At 39.3% G+C, this 24,244-nt stretch overlaps 1 protein-coding gene across 4 annotated transcripts in view; it reads right to left on the bottom strand.

The window, feature by feature from the left end:
- Positions 1 to 24,244, bottom strand: part of PDSS2 (decaprenyl diphosphate synthase subunit 2) — a 285,071-nt gene that overhangs the window by 40,307 nt on the left and 220,520 nt on the right. For all 4 annotated transcript variants that reach the window (XM_027551287.1, XM_027551288.1, XM_027551285.1 and 1 more), the window contains one exon: positions 9,362 to 9,394. In XM_027551287.1, coding sequence (XP_027407088.1) covers positions 9,362 to 9,394 — 33 coding nt within the window. The remainder of the gene's footprint in view (positions 1 to 9,361; positions 9,395 to 24,244) is intronic.

Raw genomic sequence — 24,244 nt, 5'->3', positions numbered from 1 at the left:
TTTAATCTCTTCTCCATAAAATGAAAGGATTCAGAGACAGAATCTGATAGAACCACTTGACTGAAGTGCTCAGTGTATGTCTTTAACAGAGTGCACACTGAAGAACACGCTTACAATGACATGCATCTTACCAGGGTCATAGGATGTAGAAAGGCCTACAACCTTTTCTAACAGGTACATAGGAATGAAGACAAAAGGCAGCAAGATTTCTTTGGATCTAGAACAGGGAGACCTTCCACAGGGGGCACCATGCATGAATCAATCTTCAGAGGCACATCTTTGGCTTCAGTACTATCTGATGGATAGGTAAGATCTTTCCTCAAGCCAGAAAGTCAAGCACTTGGAAGAAAGAAAAGATCTACTCAATGGTAATCTTTAGTTAGTAGCATCGTACACATCACTGATCTATGTTATAGGTTCTGTCATCTCTACTGTGACCTCAGTAATTCTGTTTAAAATTGAGGTGCACAGCTACCATGCCATTTCAGAAAGGCGGTTAAGCACATCTAGGATCGATATTCAGTCTCACGTGTCAGCAGGGAGGCTAAGTAGTGCTTTCGACACAGCTGAGGAAACACGAGGGAATGGCTTCAGATATACCATCTGAATGAATTATAGCTTTCTATAAGATCAAACATCTTGACATCACAGAAGTCCTTAATTCCACGTAAAATCAGGCTGTAGGATTAGGGAATAAATTTGGAAATAACAATCTAAGGCAATGACAGACTTCCGACTTACTGAAACCAGATTCAACATCGACACAGAGGTGCCTCTCTTTTCATTCTCTTTTTGGAAAACTCATGTCCTTCCACTGCTTTTGATGACACGGCAAGAAACAGTATTCCCTTCAGATCTACTTAAAACTGTTTCATGGACTAAGCAGACTCCTCCAGGGGACAAAAGTCTCACTCCTCCACATAAAGTCACACAGTCACTCCCTGTGCACAGGTGGGTCCTGATACCACAAACTGGGAACAATAATTGAATCCAGCTACCCTACCGTGCGGAGCATTTATCCACAGAACCAGCCTGGTAAGCATCTGCAGTTAGCTTTCTAGACTAATATTCAAAAGGTTACACCAAATGAATCTTTGTTTTAACCCAGGGAGTGTATGACATTGAGGAGGCATTTGATTAAATATACTAGGGGAGAAATAAGAGGATCAAAGATGGAGTCAAATACATCTTATGAACTAAATGGAACATTGGTACAAACAACTGGCACATCTTGGGTTATTCATTCATTCAATAGTAGTTCAGCATATATTTATTGGGTACCCAGTATGTGGCAGGAACTGTTTTAGGCCCTCAGGATATAAAACCAGACACGATTCCAGGCTTACAACTAAGAACTCCTCTTCACCAACAATCCAAGTTTGCCTTAGCTTCCTAATAAATGTGAGATATTATGCAGACATGTAATTTTTCAAGAACCAGTAATTCAAAATTATAAACCTAAGGATGGCAGAGATTGCCCCACTAAATATTATTGCTATAAACAAAATAATTCAATATATTATATATAAAATTAGGATGAAAGGCCAATAAGCTAGAAACATATGACATAAAGAAAAATAAAGAAGATATATAACTGTTTAGGGGATTTAATTCAAAGAATATCAATAATATTTGGGCAAACAGCTGAGAGGGTGGCATTATTTTATGATGTCATAAAGAGGCTTATCACTGACATCATTTAATAATTTTATTCATGATCCATGAGGGACTAGAGATTATGATCATTAAATCTGTTGATGCCATTGAAATGTGTGGGACTGCAAACACCTCAGAGAACGAGAATCTAATTTTAAAATAACATTAAGAAATTAGCAGAATAGATCATCAAAGTAAGATGACAGTCACTGGGGACAAATGCAAAATACTATACTCAGAGACTTAAGGAGGAAAAGAAATAGCTTGATAATAGGGGAAGGAATGAATGAATGAATGTCCAGAGGGTGACTGTTTTGCAAAAAGACTTGAGGGTCATAATAAGGCACAACTCTGGCTCTGGAGACTAACTATTGCATCTGCAACTAGAACTTATTTTTGATGAAAAATTTTACATGGTACAAAAGCTTTTTGGCTTTATTATGAACAGAAATAGATTAACAGTTACTTTTCATCATTGATAACTGTATTTGAAGGAGATCTGGAATCAAAGCAGTAGTTGCAAAAACCAGCTTTAGTAAATTAATTGTTTTGAAAAAAAGATTAAACAAAATTATTCATTATTGCTGGGAAAAAACCCCAAAACAAAATCTCCCTACTTTTCTGAAGTGTGACTGCCAAAAGAAAAATAACTGGTTATATCTGATTTTCAGGAAACAGGGAGTGGAGGATTTAAAAATTTCAGATGGCCATCCTGACGGGGTCTTTCCGCCGCACCCCTCTGTGGTTGGCAGGACATCAGTGCTGCACCACAGGTTGAGCCCAGGGTTTTCTTTTTCATCTTTCTCAACTACTCCCTGGCACCTCAACCACGGCTTGAGGCCTTGCACAAAAATTCACAGTGTAAAAAATCATATTTCAGAAAACAAACTTTTGATTATCAAAGGAGGAAGTGGGGGGGATAAATCAGGAGTTTAACATATATACACAATTACATATAAAACAGATAATTGATAAGGAACTATTGTAAAGCACAGGGAACTGTACCCAGTAGTTTATAATAATCTATAAGGGAAATAATCTGAAAATATAAATAAATATATATGCGTGTATATGTGTATAAAACTGAATTAGTGTGCTGTACACCTGAAACTAACACATTATAAGTCAACTATACTTCAATTTAAAACATTATTTTTAAAAATCCATGTTTTCCAGTGAATTCCTTCTACTGCCATAGAAGCAAGCAATACTTTAGGAGCCTAGGATTAAATTCTGGTTATGAACTAAAAACATGAGTTCAGGAAAATTATTTTTCAAGTCTCAGTAGCTCAGGTGGTAATACAGAAAAATTCCAATTCAAATCAGAGTCTACACTTAAAACTGATACCTTTCAGAAAAAAAGTTATTATCTTAATGCCCGTTTTACATTTTACAAGTTGTCATCCAGTCTTTATCAAGCATATAAAATGTTATATAATTGCACTCATATCTTAATGGTATCTGGATTTGGATTTTTTCCTTTAAATTATATTATAAACATCTCATATAATTAGGCCACAAATTCTTAATGAAAAAAGAGGGGGGAATGTCATTGCTTCTAGATAGTCTCCATAATTATTACAAAACCAGAAATCCTAAATGTTAAGACAGCTTCAAGAGGTTAGAGGAAATGAGAGATTTAGTGCATACAATGATGCTGTTTGGAAAATTTTACCAAAGGAGCTAATGCAAAGTCCCAGAGTAGGAGAAGGAGCATCTGCCCAAGAAAGGGGTACAGGGAAAAGAAAATACAGCAACATCTGGTCTCTAAATGTGCCAACATGAAAAATTCTCAGAGCCAGTTAGCTAGGGTTATGAGAAAGAACAAGCCGGCTAAAACTGTCTGCCAAAAAAAAAAAAAAAAAAAAATCTGGCTTTGTCAGTAAAGAAAGGACAATAATATTTATAGAAAATTTCCTACACTGGTTCAAAAAAGAATTTTAGATTTGATATGCAGCAAAATGGTTGAAGCAACCTATGGATAATACATGGGAAGAAACGGCTAAAAGGGCAAGCCGTGGAAAGGAGAACCAGGACACGAGAGGAAGTGATGATGTGTGATCATGCAAATGCAAATGTCTGTGGACGGCAGTTTGCTGTTGGGAAGGGAATTTTAATGTGTACCCTATGCAAATGTGTTTTATAATAAAATGTGCAAGGCCTGAGCGTGGGGAGGGACGAAGCGGGCAGGGGCTCTAGACGTTGCTCCTGAGGCAGGGGAAAGGGCTACCCTGAGACCTGAACGAATTCCGGGAGAGGGGATAGCAAAAACCCCACTCCTTTCAAAAAGCCTCTCTCACATTTGACTGAGAATTGGATGCCTGATAAACTAACACATGCAAAATCTTTCTTTACCAAGTGCTTAACCTTGAGCAATTCTCTGTGCTTCAAGTGAACCTCAGTGGGAAGACACAAAAAACAACTTTCTTTTCTGTACTGCGTCATGGGAAAATTATATGAACTACACACAGTAAAGGCTGGAGATGAATACCAAGAAAGCTCCTATAAACCATTTAGAGTCTTTGCGTCAAAATTGGCATGACTGTCAAAGCCCATGTAAGGCCTAGTCCTAGGCACTTGAGCAGGAGGGTAGCCCACAGGGCTGAGAGTCTGGTTCTGACCAAGTGATATTTATCCATAATCTGTATATCTGAGGCAATTATTAAAAAGAAATTGAGAAAAGTTCTGTATCCCTGCCATCTCGAAAGTGTTAAAAAATTAAAATTGTAGAAACCCGAACCATAGGTGCCATGTTTTGCCTGAAGTGGTAAAAATACCATCTGCCTCAGTCTTTGAGCAGCATGCTTCTTTCAAGGAGCAGTAGGCTAAACTACAGGCATACGCTCAGCTCCAGCTGGGGAAAATACACAGACGTTTGTAGATGTTTTTCTAAGAGTAGCCAACATACTTGTTTTCCTTCAGACACATATTAAGTTACCATAGCAAACCAAGAGTGAATGTGGCCTGAGACACTTCTCCACGGGTCCCCACACATGTCCATGAATTTCTACAATTCAATAGGTGGCACTCTTCCCTCTAACACTGAGCTCAATCTGCTTGGGGCCAGAAACCTTGGGAACACGGAATAGTCCCCTATTCCCTAAGAGAGGCACACTCAGGGCTGAACACCAGTCATGTAAAGAAGATCCTCTTTGTACTGCATACGTGAGCAAAACTGTCAGCACCAGATTTTTGGTCACAATTCACTTCTGGTAAATACATTCTGTCCAATAAAACTTCTACAGTTTTAACTACGTAAGTCACTTCTTGTTTTTTCATTTTAGAAGCTGGGTAGGATCACCTTACAGTCAACAGCTTCCATCCTAGGCCAGCCTCAGGTGAATGAGCTTCAGGAGTGGGTAGAGTGCTCCAGGACTGGTGTTAACCACTTTCCAGAAGCGCGACAGACTTAATGAAGGGATAGTTGCTGAGTGCTTTAATATCTGTAGGTGAAAGGCACTGCAGCAGTGTAAAGCATTCACAATCCAGGCTCCATTGCAACAGGAACTCAATTAAGAAGTAATTCAATTTCTTTTCTGAGTGTTTGACGACATACCACTGTTTTGTTGAATGTGACTGACACTCTATAGAGATCTAGCTGAGACCGATTTTGATCACCACTTCTACCCTCTCCTCTACTTTCTTGCCATTCTGAGACTGACAAAATTGGAGAGATGGCATATGAAGCCACAGAGAAAATGGCCAAAATAATTTGTACTTAAAATCTGATTTTTCAGATAAAACTTGGCTTTTGAGAAAATGTTCACCACTTGGAAATAAAGAAACATCCAGCAATAAATAAATTTCATGACACTCTCCAGAAATGGCCACTGAGTTTTTAAAATGTAGTTTTACAGGTAAACCCACCAGGGGAGCCCTAAGCTGCCAAAGCACGATGCCTGCATCAGTCAGCATGAGACCAGGACTTCATCATGGGCCCATGATATGCAGCATAAGAGACAGTTCTGCAGACGTCTCCCGGACACTTGGCAGAGATGGATACAATCATTCTATCTGTGGTGCTTGGATTTGGGTCTATGCATGGATAACAGGTCTGGGTTAACAGCTGAGATCAAGTTATGCCCTTAAATATCTGCACAACACCACATACTCCAGTAGGGTGGGTTTCTGTTAGTTGGCATGAGAACTATTGTCACTGGGTGCTTGGGAAGGCAATCTTAGGGCTACTGAACATAGGGATGGACAGTGTCCTATCGTACACTGACTACATAATGGCTAATTTGAGTCTATGATCCCCAATCCCAGACTTCTGAGCTGCCTGCACTTCTAGCATCTCACTAATGCAGGCCTTGTCCATACACATTTGTCAAGCACTCCTGTATATAAGCCTGTGCTGGGCACAGACGATGCTACGATGGACAAGGCCACTGAAGGCCCTGCCTTCAGGTCTTGCCTTACAGTCTACTGGAAAAAGAAACAGAACACAGGGAACTAAATAAAAATGATAATTGTAGATTATGATAAATGTTAAGGAGGAAAAAAACAGAGCAAAGGGGGACTTTTGATAGGAAGGTCTAGGTTAGGTCTTTGCATATATTAAATATCAGATCCACCATGCTTGGGTGGATGAAGTAGATGAAGGAATGAATCTGGACCTTAATAGTATATAAGATAAGAATGTTCCCTCCACCCACCCCCCCAAAAAAGAATGTCTCCTTTCAAGTTTGGGCCTGGAGAGTAGAACAGCACTGTTATAACCTGCTCCTCTCATACTAAGGAAACTGAAAGAAAAAAAGAAAGTGAAGTCACTCAGTCGTGTCCAACTCTTTGCGATCCCATGGACTGTAGCCTACCAGGGTCCTCCATCCATGGGATTTTCCAGGCAAGCATACTGGAAAATACTGTAACCTGCTCCTCTCATACTAAGGAAACTAAGGGGAAACCAAAAAGATTAAGTGACTGATAATAATTTTGCAGTGAGTTGGTGACAGAGCCATTGCTTGGTTCAGAGTGTTTATCTGTGTCTCCATTTTCTTTTTTTCCTTTTCTTCCAGTCTCTTCCACTGGCAGGTACTTCTGCAATAAGAAATCCTCAGAGTTTTCTGAGTCATAAATAAGCAGCAATGATATATAATCATTCTATTGCCAAATCATGATGTCACTGCCCTTAATTTTTTCTTATAAGTTATTTCCTTTATCATAGTGAAATCCCAGCATTTATCTCCAAGTTAGTTCATTAACTTTCTCAAGCAATCTTCTTATCCCTGCTGATACTTGCAACTTGTGTCAAAAGCTTTCCTTTCCTCTGTGACTGAAATAAAAAACCATATACCAGAATTTCTCCTGCAACTAATGGCATGGGTCTTCTATTTTCTTATAACCTCACTCACTCACTCACCGTTTACCAAGTGCCAAGCACTGTGTTAGGCACCAAGCGTACAAATAAGTTACCATCTCTGCCCTCAAAGAGCTGACAGTCTATGATCTTTCTCACAAATGGTCATGATGAATAATGGAGTGAAGCATGACAGAGATGCACAGTGTACTAGAGAAAGGAGGAAAGAACCTCATCCAGCCCAGGGAACCAGGCAGACTTTCTCTTGGAGATGATCCTACGTTAAGCCTTACAGAAGAGGCAGGGGAAGCCAGATAAAGGGGGACACCGCTGCATTACAAGCAGAGGGGACAGCTCGGGTCAAGGCACAGAGAACAGAAACAGTATGTTTTATGTAATTTGGTGCCACTGGAACACAGGGTGGAGGACATGAAGCTGCAGAGTCCCTCCAAGGACCGAGATCACAGTGCTTTATATGCCACTCTAGTAAGCTTTGAATGTGCCTTATAGAAAACATGGAGCCAAGGAAGCGTTTTAAGATGCAGTGTGAAACTGCCAGACTTGTGGTTTAGATAGACATTCTGGCTGGTGATGGATCTTTGGGGACAAAAGAGAGGCATAGAGACCAGTCACAGGCTTTCTAGTGGTTCAGAGCAGGATACAATGTGAGCAATGGAAGAGGCATCGAGAGGAGGGACTGGATTTAAGAAAATGTAGGCTATAAAACTGGTATGACTTGGTCATGGAACACAGGGGTGAGGGGTAAGGGCATTTGAGAGTGACTTCTAATTTTCTCACATGATTCACTGGTGAGATGATAGACAACATCAGGAGACAGAACAAGTAATAAGGACCACAGATACAACACTAACACTAGACCGTAATGTCAATGATGGACTTTGGGTTATAAAGATATATTAATGCAGGTTTATTGATCATAACAGATGTTCCAATCTGCTGTAGGACGCTAACAGTGGGGAAGGCTGTGCTTGTGTGGTGTCAGAGGGTAATGCAAACTCTCTACACTTTTTGCTCAGTTTTGCTGTGAACTTAAAAACTGCTCTAAAAAATAAAGTCTACTAAAGAAAAGGTGACCAGAGATGTTGGGAAGATATCGAGTTCAGTTTAAGATGCTTTGAGCATCTCTGCCTGTGGGAGACCATTTAGGTATAAGGCTCAAGTAGACATCTAAGAAGGAAATGGCAACCCACTCCAACACTCTTGCCTGGAGAATCCCATGGACAGAGGAGCCTGGTGGGCTACAGTCCATGGGGTCACAAACAGTTAGGCATGACTGAAATGACTTAGCACAGACATCAAAGATAGAGTGACAGACACAGAAGTCTTCAGTATAGAGATACCACTCTTAATCTAATTTTTCTTGAAGCACACATACGTTTGTGAGACCGAGAAGGAAAGAACTGCACTTCAGGCAAAGAAAAGGCATGGAACCGTGGGTGTGCACTTCAGGGCTGCCAAGAGCACAAGGTTCTAGATCAGCCCTGCAGAGATCACCGGGGGGATTCCAGCTGTCCCAGTGCAAGCAGAGCTCTTACAGGTCCCATTTCTTCCTCCTTGTCTTTGGAGTACAGGTGTGCTCACGCTCTGGCTATTCTCGACTGTTATAAAAACCAGATGGTTAGCACGTTCCTTTAGTCAAGCAGCTGTATACATCCCACACACCTGCAAAAATACTCCATTTGTTCCTCAGGAGAAAACCCAACTGTGTTCAAAGGCTTGCACAGGTGCACTGAAATCCAACATCCCACAGCAGTTTTTGAACAAGGCTATGTGTCAAAATGATCTGTGGAGCCTTTTTTCAAACCCTTCCATCCTGTCCCTGGCCAGCTCTGCCTACCAGGGCATTCTGATGTTGGTGAAAGAGGTATGGTGCTGTGGTAACACAGGCATGTATGTTTTCAAAAGCTCCACAGGTTATATGAAAACTACTGCCTCTAGGAATCCAAACCTTCCCTGGATGGTGCTTCCCAGGTATTACCTGATGATGCTAAAAGCTCTTTTCCATAATCCAAAGACATCTTTCCAGCAACAGTTAGTGATCTTACCCAGTTAATTTTTCCTCAGGGCACTTACCACCAGTTAACATTATATTATGTATCCATTTAGTTGTTTATTAATCACCTCCTCAACTAGTTTGTAAATGTCATGAATGAAAGAACTGATCTGGTTTATTCTCGTATTCCTGATGCCTAACACAGTGTCTGGAAAGAAGTAGGCATTCAATAAATAAACTTACCATTAAATGAATCCCATTTTACCTGTTACTTCACATGGAAGGTCCCTTAGTTTTGAATGTGATGCTTTTCTTTTTACTTTTCAAATATAAATAAAAACCAAATAGCAAATACAAGTGTATAAAATTGTGTAGAATGTACAAAATCTACCTACCTTAGCATAGTCTAATCTTCCTTTCTCTTGAGCCTAAAATAGAAAAGAGGGGAAAATCAATTAGTTCTTTAAAAGTCACTTAGTATTTCTATAACTTTTCTTCTCAAAGAATAAGCCAACTTTCTTCCCCCTCTCCACTTCCTCTTCTATCTCTACATAGTATATAGTGAAACATACACGTCTGTATGTATATACATATATACAGAACTCTCAAATGTATTGAAGAGTTGAAAGTTCAGTACTACAAGCACACATATATACTCTAGGTTTGATAGTGGCAGACACCATGACTCCTCATTCCTTCATGCTTCAGCAAACATCTCCTAAGCATAGGACAACTCATACACGACCACTTTCAAATTAAAAAAAACAAAACAAAACAATAATGCCATACCATCTGATATACAATCCATACTCACATTTCTCTAGTTGTCCCAAGAATATATTTTATTTTAGCTTTTCTTCTCAAACTAGAATTAATCAAGATTCACACATTGCATTTGGCTTTTATCTCTGTTTTGCCTTTTAAATCTAGACTAGCCTTTCCTCATTTTTTAAGAAATGAAAATAAAAATCATTAACTTTTTTGATGGAAATAACTGACTTTTTGAGGAGACCAGGACAGCTGTTGTATAAAATGTCTCTCTTTTATTATTATCACTTTTTCATTGTGTCATTTAACTTGTCCCTGTTTGCTTACAAACTCAAAGTTGGGTCTGAAGAAGCTTGCTTAGATTTAGATTAAACATTTCTTGCAAGAATATCTTCTATGGAATACTATATACTTCAACTGCATCGATTCAGGAGGCACCAAATGTCAGGCTCTCCTGTATCTCGGTAATGCTATAAATTTGATCACTGGGTTTAAGTGGTGACTATCAGATGGTTTCACTGTAATGATCTATTTCCTTCTGTACAATTAGTAAGCAATCTGTGGGTTCATTTTTTCCCCACTCCCTTTGGCATAATTTTTAATATGTGGTATTGTGTAAAAGACCCCCAACTCATCCCACTGTCACCAGGGATGAGGAGAAGGAAGAAAGCTGGAGGTGAGGAGACATCCTATATAAGGTCAAATTTTAATATTTTTAGTTATTAAAAAACAATTTGAAATTAAAACATATACTCAAAAGCATTATTTATCAAATCCGAACATGATAGAGACAACCAATGTGTTAGTCTTTGCTGGTAGGTTAGCTCATCTTCTGTGGACTTGAGAACAAAACTCCTGCCACCCCTGCACAGAACGAGTGCCCTTCAACTTATACATAGGTTAGGTCTTGAGACCATTTTGTTTCTGAGTCCAAAGTGACACTATACAGATAATGACACTAAATGTGGGCAATTATTTTCATGAGAGAAAATGAGATCTTTATAACATTAGTTTAAAATCTTTTTGCTTCTTTATAATCTTAAAAAAATTTATCCTAAGAGGCCTAATTTTGTTTTTCTTATTTTCATAAAAAGCAACTTCTAATAAGATACTGCTCATGTATAGCTTTTGACACCATCACAAATGCCTTAGTTAAAACTGGGAATTGCAAGATTTCAATGAAACAAAAGGCCTCTGCAACCTATGTATTGTAAAAAAGAATCTGTGGTTTTCAATCTGTTCTTCAAAGATGTTTTTGGGATCTAAGATTTTTAGTGAACTAAGAAGGGTTTGAATTTAGTCCTGAGATGTAATATACCAGCAGGAATAAGAGTCGGTTCTTGCAGATATTTTAAAATGAGGCTCATTCTTCTCTCTGCTCAGGTATTTTATATCTACTGTCCAGGGACAGACTTGTCTTTTCCCCAAGTTAAAACAATTCTGTCTACACTGAAATCTCTCTCCCAACACTGTAACTTCTGCAGGCGTGGTGTGGAGCCCCAGAACATCTGCATGGTGCACTCATGACCTAGCTACTCACTTTGATATCATGCAAATATGAACTGGCTTTGATCTCATGAATAATCCATGGCTTGTGACCAAAACTTCAGCAGCAGCATTTCACAATATGCTTAGTCTTCAAGTTCTCAAATTCTCACCTGTCTCTCAAATTCATTTTGGATTAAGGGATATCTGACATGGAGGCTGATTCTGTGGTCACCAGTTTTCCACCTTTTCAATTGTTCGTCCTTTCCCTTGTCTCTTGCTGGGTTTCTCAGGCAAGGGTTGTCTCTTGCATGGGTTTCTCAGGCACAGCACTCTTCCAATGATGCACAAACTGGGAGCCCCACAGAATTATACTATCAAACAACTCATTTCTGTAACGTGTCAGCCATTTCCTCACTACTTTTAGTTGTGTTTCTGTTCTATCTACCTCCTCTTCATTCTAGCACTTTCAACGTTCTCATCTTAGTGTTTAACATAAAGGACATGTGAGAAGTGTTGAAAGTGGTGTTTGTTGAAAGTGAGAAAGTTGAGTACCTTTCATATCTTAATGTTGCAGGGTAAAGTGCAGAGAAACTATAATTTACAACGATGGAGGTGGACTTTTCCTTTGGAGGTACTAAGCCATTTCCTCAATAGTCTCAGAAAAAAAAAATCAGTTTCTTCATATAGTAACAGTGACTACAATGCTACTTACAGATAAAGACATCTAGAGTAGTCTCATCACATACGTTGCTTATAAACTAATCATCATAGAGAATTCTATTATTTTGAAGTACTTGTGCTTTAATCAGTCACAAGCTATTTTCTTTTTTTTAAAAAAATTGAAGAATTGATTTACAATATTATTTTAGTTTCAAGTGTACAGGATTCAACATTTTTATAGAATCACATGCATACTAAGTTCCCCCACCTCCATTCTACCAGCTAAGTTGCTTCAGTGGTATCCAACTCTTTGCAGCCTTAAGGACTGTAGCCCGCTGGGCTCCTCTGTTCATGGGATTCTCCAGGCAAGAACACTGGAGTGGGGTGCCATGCCCTTGTCCAGGGGGATCTTCCTGATCCAGGGACAAAACCCATTTCTCCTGAGGCTCTTGTGTTGCAGGTGGATTCTTTACTGCTGAGCCACTGGGGAAGCTAAACCTCACCCTTTTTTTTTCTTTTTTAATAGAATCACAGCTATTTGCAAACCTTCTCATTTTATTTTGTATTCCTAGATTGGCCACCACCTTTTACATGGTGGAGATATGCTTTGCTGGGGATGATGGCAAAGAAATACCATGTATGTAAATCCCTATTTGTTTAACATCAGCTCTTAAATGTTTGAAAGCTGAGAGACTAGAACCCTACAGACAATGACAGCCACAGCCAATACAACCTGAACAAACTGTAACTGTTGACATGCTGCTCACCTGAATGTCCTTTCTATTTTGTCACAACAAACATTCCAGTCTTGTGAAGACCATTTCATCCTTGACTGCTTTAGCTTGTACATAAAAGTATCATTTATTTTATAAAATAAAATACTATAATTAGATCTTTATAGATACATATTTTCAGCTGCTATGTGAGTTAATATCCACGTATGTCAGACACACACCTGGAAGTACACTCTGATATAAAATTTTTTTTTCACAAAAAGCTTTTAGAGCTTATAAAATACGGCAAATTAGAAAAAAAGTGCACATGGCTTAATCCCCTACATAAATAACATTTCTTATTGAATGTTACCAATTGTTTCAGCTTATAAAACAGTTAATTTCAGGAGGGCCATAATTTCTGTTTCATCTGACGGTGCTCATTCGTTCAATACTTGTCCACTGTGTACCTGATGGGTGTTGGATATTGCTCTGGCACTGGAGACACAGCAAGGAACAGAACAAATAAATATCTCTTCCTCTAGGGGGTTGTGTAATCTTGTTTTCACATACAATCTCCCTCTAAGCTCCATGAGAATATGGACATTTTCTCTCCTGATCATAACTGTAGTCCATGTCTAGATCAGTGCCTATAGACAGGAGATGGTCAGTATCTGGTGAAAGAGTGAATAAATGGATAAACGCTCTTTCTTAGTAAGTGCTGGTTATATACTGTTTATTCAGGAGACTTACAGAGCAAAGTTCATATCATTCCTAGTTCTAGGGAAGCTGGGTGTTTAGATTCAGTCAGTATTCAGTTAATGGGAAGTCAATATCTGCTGTCTTAAAAATAATTTTTACTCATATTGAACAGTACCGTATTTTGATTTTATTACTCAACTTCTATTTAGAAGTAAGCTGAAGATAGGAATCTATAAAAAATAAATTCAAGAAATTTGTGAAACTCAACAAAAGAAGAGAACAGAGAAAAATAATCTACCAAGCCTCTCATAGATGCAGCGGTTTAGAGTAATTAAGAGTCTCAACCTTGATAACAGTGACTGAAAAGAAAAGAGCCTGAATGGAGGTCATGAGACCTCAGATTTCAAATGTGCACCTCCAAACCTCAGGTGGTAAGTAGGCCCTGTCTACAGAGGGAAACTGGTGACCTAAGCTCTTAACTGTGACCACTTTAAGAGGCACTGTGACCTCCTGAGAAATGGCTATGCTGGGAGAAAGGAAATATGGTTTCAAGTCCATAATAGGATAACACCTCAAGAAATTTTAAATTTTTACATGGATCTTCATTTTCTTATTTGTAAAATAAGCATACTGGGTCAGACCAGGTGTTCCCAAGTACTGGCTTGGCTGTATCAGAATCACCTGGGCAGCCTGTTGAAAATGTAGGTCCTTAATACCCTAGCCCTGAATTCTGAGTCATTTGAGGGTCACTGATGTGGACTATGCCTATCATCCGGCTTCTGTATGTATCAGGGTTTATTTCAAAGGCTAAAAAGAGAACAACTACATAAACTCTGTAAGTCTCAAGGAGAATGCAGTGCTGTAACTTTATCCGCCCCCCCCCCCCTTTTTTGACATCTGCCACTTACCATGTATATTTCTAGCAGAGCAAGATATTAAAATAACTTTCTCACTGGGGCCCAAAATAGGCTGATATAAAATAAATGCAGACTGTATTTCAACAGCCGGCAGTCCTGAACCTCTTCCTGCCACACTGTTCATCTCCAGAAGCCACTGTAAATTCTGCCACGCACGCCAATTCCCTGAGGGCTTCATTACTTGGGTCTTTAAAAGGGATTCACTCATCCTTTGGCTCCTGTAGGTGTGCTTCTTGTCAATCCAGGTCATGAGAAAAGAAAGTAATTTTTCCCGGTCTTTAGCAGTTCACAGAGAATGTGTGGTTTGAACCTTGTTTTATCTTAAAAAAAAAAATGTGAAAACAGACAAGTTGTGTGCCAGTGCTCATGACACGGAAGGCCTCCTCTGACAGCTACAGTGAGCGCTGCAAAACAATATTCCACACCAGAGAAAACAAAGCCAGTGCTCTGACTTGAGAGGATGCACAGAGGGATTAATTCCAAAACGTTTATATACTAGCCTCTGCAGACCAAAGGCAGATAGATTCCCTGTTGGTAAGTAATGGATGTACAATGTGGTCTTTTACTTTAAGAAACAAATGCTTTTTTATAAGTCAGGTAACAAAGAAGGACTGGATGACAAAAATGAACTGCTTCCAGTTTCTAACTACTATTATCTGGACTTGAAAACTGGATATGGAAAAACCTTTTTCTAAAAGCAGAAAAATAATATTCCACAGCAGGGAGTGCAGAAATTGCTAGAGACGGATCACCTCTACTTATCATGTTATTCTTCCCCAATGCTACCAGTTATGTTTTAGAATAACAATTTAAAAAATAAGATTCTCATCTTAAACTAACTTTCTTTTAAAATTTTTTAGTTGAAAGGACATAAAGAACACCTATTTGCTCTCCAACTCGACTGGTTAGTTGCTAATATACTGCCGTCTTTGTTTTCTCTCTAAATGATCATTTGCTCACTATATGGGATTAAGTTATAGACATAACGATGTCTCATTTCTAAATATGTCCCTCAGCATTTATCTCATAAGAGCATTTTCTCCTACACAATTACAAACCCATGACCACATCTAATAATTTTAACATTTATTATATTTAACATAATGTCCATATTCAAAATTTCTAGTCCAACCAATGGAATCCTTTAGAGGTATGTATATCCCAATCCAAGATCAAATTAAAAATTATACATTCCCTTTGGATGTCACAGCTTTTTAATCTCTTCTCATCTACAACAGTCTCCACACCACCACCTTTTCTCTCTTTTATGTCATTTTAAAAAGGAATCCATGTTAGTTGCCCTGAAGAATATCCCTTATCCTGGACTTGTTTTCACATGATTAGATTTAGGTGAAGATAGTTTTGAAAGACAGCTACACAGATGATGTTGCACACTTCTCCATTACATTAGGAGTCATGCAGTATCAGCTGTCTTATTATTGGTGAGACTAAGTTTGTTCACTTCTCCCCTCTGTCTTCAATATGTAATCTGTAAGGGTGCGTTGAGTCCCTGTGACTATTTGGTTCCCTTACTAACTATTCATCCAACTGTTTTAACCAATTATTCACTAATGATTCTTGTTTGAATAAAAGATTACATTGGTGGCTGCAAAAATTAAAAAGATAATGATATTTTAAAGGTCTGCTTTGGTACTGCCAGAAATATCACTGACTCCTTTTGAGAAAAGGAATTTCAGGTCTTACTGAAAACAAGTTCGCTTTGCATTTGCATTGGTGTGAAGCTGTATAATTTAGTATGTATATATAAGATCTATTGGTGGACAGAGGAAGGGAGGAAGGATATCTCATCCTAGAATGGTTTGGGTACAGTGTATGAGGATTTCAAAAGGTAACAAATCAGACATCTACTAGATCTGTCAGCCTCCACATTGAAGCAGCCAGCTAGCTGAGTTTGGTTTGGGAGGGGAAGCAATCCTTGCTGGGCTCTTCAGTTCAGTTCAGTTCAGTTCAGTCGCTCAGTCGTGTCCGACTCTTTGCAACCCCATGAATCGCAGCACACCAGGCCTCTCTGTCCATCATCAACTCTCGGAGTTCACTTAGACTCACGTCCATCAAGTCAGTGATGCCATCCAGCCATCTCACCCTCTATCGTCCCCTTCTCCTGCCCCCAATCCCTCCCAGCATCAGAGTCTTTTCCAATGAGTCAACTCTTCGCATGAGGTGGCCAAAGTACTGGAGTTTCAGCTTCAGCATCATTCCCTCCAAAGAAATCCCAGGGCTGATCTCCTTCAGAATGGACTGGTTGGATCTCCTTGCAGTCCAAGGGACTCTCAAGAGTCTTCTCCAACACCACAGTTCAAAAGCATCAATTCTTCGGCGCTCAGCCTTCTTCACAGTCCAACTCTCACATCCATACATGACCACTGGAAAAACCATAGCCTTGACTAAACGGACCTTTGTTGGCAAAACGTCTCTGCTTTTCAATATGCTATCTAGGTTGGTCATAACTTTTCCTTCAATGAGTAAGCGTCTTTTAATTTCATGGCTGCAATCACCATCTGCAGTGATTTTGGAGCCCAGAAAAATAAAGTCTGACACTGTTTCCACTGTTTCCCCATCTATTTCCCATGAAGTGATGGGACCGGATGCCACGATCTTCATTTTCTGAATGTTGAGCTTTAAGCCAACTTTTTCACTCTCCACTTTCACTTTCATCAAGAGGCTTTTGAGTTCCTCTTCACTTTCTGCCATAAGGGTGGTGTCATCTGCATATCTGAGGTGATTGATATTTCTCCCGGCAATCTTGATTCCAGCTTGTGTTTCTTCCAGCCCAGCGTTTCTCATGATGTACTCTGCATAGAAGTTAAATAAGCAGGGTGACAATATACAGCCTTGACGGACTCCTTTTCCTATTTGGAACCAGTCTGTTGTTCCATGTCCAGTTCTAACTGTTGCTTCCTGACCTGCATATAGGTTTCTCAAGAGGCAGGTCAGGTGGTCTGGCATTCCCATCTCTTTCAGACTTTTCCACAGTTTATTGTGATTCACACAGTCAAAGGCTTTGGCATAGTCAATAAAGCAGAAATAGATGTTTTTCTGGAACTCCTTTGCTTTTTCGATGATTCAGCGGATGTTGGCAATTTGGTCTCTGGTTCCTCTGCCTTTTCTAAAACCAGCTTGAATATCTGGAAGTTCACGGTTCACATATTGCTGAAGCCTGGCTTGGAGAATTTTGAGCATTACTAGTGTGTGAGATGAGTGCAATTGTATGGTAATTTGAGCATTCTTTGGCATTGCCTTTCTTTGGGATTGGAATGAAAACTGACCTTTTCCAGTCCTGTGGCCACTGCTGAGTTTTCCAAATTTGCTGGCATATTGAGTGCAGCACTTTCACAGCATCGTCTTTCAGGATTTGAAATAGCTCAACTGGAATTCCATCACCTCCACTAGCTATGTTTGTAGTGATGCTTTCTAAGGCCCACTTGACTTCACATTCTAGGATGTCTGGCTCTAGGTGAGTGATCACACCATCGTGATTATCTTGGTCGTGAAGATCTTTTTTGTACAGTTCTTCTGTGTATTCTTGCCACCTCTTCTTAATATCTTCTGCTTCTGTTAGGTCCATACCATTTCTGTCCTTTATGGAGCCTATCTTTGCATGGGCTCTCCAGTTATGGAGCTGGAAAGGTGTCAGAATATAAAGGAACAGGGCAGCCCTTCTCTTTGCTATCTTGATCATTCTTATCTAATATTAATAATAAGAAAGCACAGAAGGCATCTGCAAGGAAGTGAACATCCTTCAGAACTGGACTGCGTAGGTACCTGATTTTACCACCTCTCTCCAGGGAAAGCTGTTTTTTGGAGGCAAATGTGCATGTCCATGGAATTAGCTTTCTTGTATTCTCTTCCTTCCCCTTCAGTGTAAGAGGAAGAGATGCATAGATGAGGAAGGCTACGGTACCCCTTTAGGGCTTCCCAGGTGGTGCTCGTTAAAGAACCTGCTTGCCAATGCAGATAGACATAACAGACGCAGGTTGACATGACAGACACAGGTTCCAGTCCTGGGTTGGGAAGATCCCCTGGAGGAGGAAATAGCAACCCACTCCAGTATTCTTGCCTGGAGAATCCCATGGACAGAGAATTGTGATAATCTACAGTCTGCAGGGTTGCAAAGGGTCAGACCCGACTGAAGTGAGGTAACACATGGTACCCCATTAAAAAAGAGCAGAGGCTTTTATTACCTACATGATAGACCCCTCTCTGTTCAGAAGTCCTGTTATCGCTTTTAAGCCCTTTTTCTTACCATGCTTCTCTTGGAATCCAGAAGAGATGTGAAATATAAAATGACAGTTTGACTAAGAAAAAAAAAAATCTACCTGGATCTCACAAAGGCCATGAGCAAGGAAATGAGGCTGACAGAACTGAGTTGCTTCCTCCAGTAGCTATCTCCCAAGGTGATGGCCAGGTCCCAAGGTGATGGTCACCAACCCTGATGGTATACTCCAAGCTCACCGTGTCAAAACCCAAACTTGTCCAATGTCCCCACTTAACTTCCCTATTTTTATTAATAGCACAATTCTTCCTGTTATCCAAGTTCTATATCCTGGTTTTGGCCTCTGAACACCCCTCACTAGTATACATCTGCCAGCTTCTTCCTGTCATATCAGTTTTCAGGTCCAATACATTTCCTCTCTAAAGTGAATTTTATAACTAACCTCCTTACTTTTCCATTTTCATTGCCAACACTCTGATTAGGACCTTCCCCCCGCACTTATCAACAGATTCCCCACAACTCTGACTGCAGTATCTATAGCATCTTCTTGCTCTTCTGCTTCTACATAATGTAGTTATATACACCTCTCTAAAACATATTTCAAACCCTGACATTACCTGGCTCAAAAACTTTCAGTTTCTGCTCCATGACTTCTGAATCAAGTTCATTTTCTACAAACATCCCAAAGTCTTATTTTTTCAGTTGGGGCAAAGTTCACATCATGAAAAATTCACCATTTTACTCAATGACATTTAGGACATTCACAATGTTGTGCAACCATTACCACTATCCAGTTCCAGAACATTTTTGTCATGGTGGAATACGTATCAATACTTCATTCCTTTTAATGGCCAGATAATAATCCACTGCATGGATACATTATCCATTCATCATTTGATGGGCACTGAGTCACTTCCATTTTTTGGCTATTGCTATACATGTTTTTGTTTGAACCAAAGTCTTTAAGCATAGTCATTATGTACTATTTTGGCAATTCTTCATCTTCTCTATACTGCCCTATGTTTTTTCTCTTCCATCCAAATTATAATTTTTTTCCCTTTGAATACATGGCACACTTGCCCATCTGCAGCTGTTCTTCTTCATGGCTTCTGTTGTGTAGGAAGCCCTCACTCCCATCTTCATTGTTAAGCTTTTCTTCAAGGACAATCTCAGATATCACTTACTTTACAAACCCTTTCTTGACATTTTCATCCAGATTCAAACTCTCTTTCCTCTGAGCTGCCCAAATGGCATCAACTACAGTATTCCTTACATTTGTGTTTCTCTTAACACACAGACAACCTTCAGACAACTAACTGCTGTTATCTCCTATATTCAAGCACTTTGTTTCCTTAAGTGCATCAGAAAACCTTAAGAAGTATTTTAATTTAGGAGATAGTTAGAGCCATTTCAAAGTGTTTGTGGTCCCCTTTCAAATGCCTATACTCTACATGGTAGAGAATGTTGTCAGTATTATTCCTTTTGAAACTACTAAAAAATAACATAAATAATTAGAAAAATATCATATGGCATTAATGAGGACTCTCTGAATGTGTACCTTCTCTTTTGTTTAAGAATATACATGTATTACGTTTGTGCACACTAGCCTTTTCTAGCAATTTTTTTTGAATGTTTTATTTTTTGAATAAAACGTACGATAGCTAGGGACAAGTGAGTTATAGTTTAGTACCAGTCGTATGTATTCACTTAAGGTATTTTGTGGACGGCTATGACAGTGTCAGAATGTCACAAGCCTAAGTGACATTTCAGTACTTTCAGACATAGCCAAGAAAAAAATTATCATAATTCTTATTTCTTATTGTAATGGCAGCAGGAAACTAGAAGGATCATTAAAAATAAAGCATGCTGACCTGCAATAGCCCCTGGAGTCCCTGAGAGAGTCAGAGCTCTGTGGTTCTCTGAAAGATTCTAACTTTCTTTTATTAGGAATCAAAATGATAGCTGAGTAATGACTTCACTTCCCTAGGGTGAATCACCCATTCACTATCAGTATTTCTACCTGATCATTATTTTTCAGCAGCTACAAATTTAAATTTAAAATTTAGGTAGGGAGGGATCTGTAGAATTTAGTATGGAGACATTGCTCAACAAATATCTTTCAGCTGTTTCTGATCTGGTTTGGGGCTCTACACTGCCTCTTATAGAAGTGCATAGTGTGTGTACTGCGGGTGCAATGGAAGAGTGCCGTCCAATCTCAAGACTTGGGGAGGAGGGGGAAGTTGGATAGAGTGATACGAAAAATTTCAGAGGTGCTCTGCTTCTTGGCTTTGCAGTGATGTTGAATGGGCACTAAGGGTATGTAATTCCCTCTTCTCTTCCTTGTCTAGTCATTAATTCTCACTCTCCCTAAGCAGGAAATTGAAAAGATAGATGGGACTCAAACCTACCTGAGCAGAGCAGGGAAATAATTTTATATGTGACAATAAGAAATCATAATTGTCTTTCATCACTGGGAGCAAGATGTTTCTATTTCTCAAAGGTGTCAAAGGTAGTACTTAGCTTCTAATACAGATAAATATTTTTTCTTACCACACATTTCCTGTTTAAGAGTTTTTTAAAAAAGAAATTTCTTGGATTTAAGAGTTGAAAGGGACCTTAGAAATGATCTAGTTCAATGCCATCATTTTACAAAAAAATAATAAAAAAGATGTTAAAGAAAGTGATTAAGGTAAACAGATGCTGCCGCTGCTAAGTTGCTTCAGTCGTGTCCGACTCTGTGCAACCCCATAGACAGCAGCCCACCAGGCTCCTCCATCCCTGGGATTTTCCAGGCAAGAGTACTGGAATGGGTCGCCATTCGCTTCTCCGAAACAGATGCTAGCAAAGCCCAAACCAGAATCTAGGTCTCCCAAATCCTGGTCCTCTATGGGCCATTTCTGTTAATACCACCTTGTCTATTTCTATTTAACAAAACAAGCTGCCACCAGTTTTGTCCCCAAAAGACTACACCACACACACTTTTTGACAAATACAGCCCTGGGATTTCTTTGGAAGGAATGATGCTAAAGCTGAAACTCCAGGACTTTGGCCACGTCATGCAAAGAGTTGACTCATTGGAAAAGACTCTGATGCTGGGAGGGATTGGGGGCAGGAGGAGAAGGGGACGACAGAGGATGAGATGGCTGGATGGCATCACTGACTCGATGGACGTGAGTCTGAGTGAACTCCGGGAGTTGGTGATGGACAGGGAGGCCTGGCGTGCTGCGATTCATGGGGTCGCAAAGAGTCGGACACGAATGAGCGACTGAACTGAACTGAACTGAATGGATGACTGGGGATTCCCAGGTGGCAGTAGTGATAAAGAACCCACCTGCCAATGCAGGAGACATAAGATAGTCTTTCTTTAGTGGTAAAGAATCCACCTGCCAATGCAGGAGACATAAGATACACAGGTTTGATCCCTGGGTCTGGAAGATCCCTTGAAGGAGGGCATGGCAACCCACCCCAGTATTCTTGCCTGGAGAATCCCATAAACAGAGGGGTCTGGAGGGCTACAGTCCATAGGGTGGTCCACAAAGAGTTGGACACGACTGAAGAGACTTAGCAAGAACACACAATTGGATGACTACTCCAAGTGAGTCATTATGCAAGTATCATTGGTAATTCAAAAGTAAATTCACTATTATCCTTAAGAATCTTACAATAAAATTCAAAACCTGGGGGAAGAAAGTATCATAAAAATGCAGAGGAGAAAAATATCACAGGAAGTTGGAAAGAGAGCACTAGAAGTAATTTCAGGATTAATAAGCAGCCTCCTTGAGATTGAGGATAGAATGTCCCTCTCAAGTGTTACCCAAATTGTGTTCCCTAACTCTGACTAGGGGATATGCACAGAATAAGATTATTATTGTAGACAGCTTTATATAAACATGAATATAATTTAGAAAATTAAAATAAACTCAAGTAAGGAGTTTTTTAACCTGAGGAATGTTGTTCCCTGCATGATAGAAACTAACTTCTTACATTTCTTATTTGCTTCAGATGAATTCATCTTTTTTTCTTCTGTGACCCTGTTCATGACTCAGACATGCAGATATAAGAAGGGCCTAAAAGCCCTGAAGTGAGTAATAAACTGCTAGTTTTTCCTGAAGGATGAGGATTTAGAGATGATCACAGGAGACCTAGGTTGATGGACATAACCCTGTTTGCTCATGGGTTTCATCTCAGCAGAGTTTACTGACCGCTGGACAAGATCTAGTTAATTTACTAGAGTTAATGCCTAGATGGTGGTTTAGTTGCTAAGTTGTGTCTGACTCTTGCAACCTCATGGACTGCAGCCTGCCAGGCACCTCTGTCCATGGGATTCTCCAGGCGAGAATACTGGAGTGGGTTGCTATCTCCTTCTCCAGAGGATCTTCCTGACCCAGGAATCGAAGCCAGGTCTCCTGCATTGCAGGAAGATTCTTTACCAACTGAGCTATGAGGGAAGTTACCTGAATTCATGCCTAAGGCATAGGCTATTTGGAAAGGATATCCCTTTGAGCTGAAAATCAAGTTTAAGATAATGATTTGGGGATATTTCACCAGCTGTTTAGGAAATCCTGGACTCTCATATAGTCTATATTTACAACTTTGTAAGCTTGCAAAGACACTAAGAGTTAAATATGTCCCTTTTCTGTGAAGCTTCTTTAAAATTCTTACCTGTGTTACTCATATATATATTATATATGTATATATGTGAATAGCCAACTGAGACTTCATAGCTTTCATTTAACATATTTAGCTGGATCTTTTCAACCAAAGTATATAAATTTGCAATGTATTCTAATGTAACCCAATTAGAGCTACTAACGCCATCTGTATATATATATTTTTGGTTCAGCTGTCAAAAAGCACACAAATACAATCCTTGTAATACAATATTCAATAGTTGTATAATGTTTCTTTGTACTATACTTCATTTAACTTTTTTCTATTTTCAAGTGGATCAATTTTCATTTTCTTCCTTTTATAATTAGTATCTTACTATATATTTTAATATATAAATCTTGCCCACATCTATGATATTTTTCCTGGGATACATTATTAGAAGTGCAATTACTATAGCAAAGTATATAAAATCTTAAACTAAAGGTTTAAAAACAAAAACAAACATTTGTATAGTAATTAAAGACTCGAATAGCGCAAGGCTTCTAACAAAATACCCTAGCACTCTTCAGACCTCGTCTGTCTCATTTTTCCTCTCTTTGGCTATTTCTTTTATCTTCAAGTACTGTTCTTTCTTGATTTTTAAGTTTTAGACATTATCTATTGATCCTATTATGATAACAGGAATAATTACATTTCTCATATGACCAAACATATTCCTTTCCCTTACCCTCTCCTCAGTGATCGTATTTTTTGGTTTAAATTAGTATTTGGTATTCACATTTTTATGCTATATAAATATTATTCTCTAAGCCATGTAAAGTATTATGATTATATTTCCTTTCTTATACATTGAAATTTTTTCACTATGGCTAAGAATTGCCTCATTTAATTTCACATGTTTAATGTGGCTGTTTATAGAAGTGGACCCCAAACTGATTGAAATTGTTACCAGTGACAGATGAGGTACATGGGTGCCTCCCCTTGATTCTGGGGGGGCCTGTGATTATTTTCAAAGGAGACCATGAAAATGAGAGGTGACACCAGAGGCTGGTCATAAAAGAAAATGCAGCCTCTGCCTTGTTTGCTGGAAGGAACGCTCTGTGTTTGGAGTTCTGAGTTGTCAAGTAAGTAGTCTGACTACTCTGAGGCTGCCATTTTGTGAGAAGCCAAGCTAAGTTGGGGGGG

This window comes from Bos indicus x Bos taurus, chromosome 9 (genome assembly GCF_003369695.1).
Source record: "Bos indicus x Bos taurus breed Angus x Brahman F1 hybrid chromosome 9, Bos_hybrid_MaternalHap_v2.0, whole genome shotgun sequence".
In the NCBI taxonomy this organism is placed as follows: domain Eukaryota; kingdom Metazoa; phylum Chordata; class Mammalia; order Artiodactyla; family Bovidae; genus Bos; species Bos indicus x Bos taurus.
This window is presented reverse-complemented; position numbering and strand designations above follow the sequence as displayed.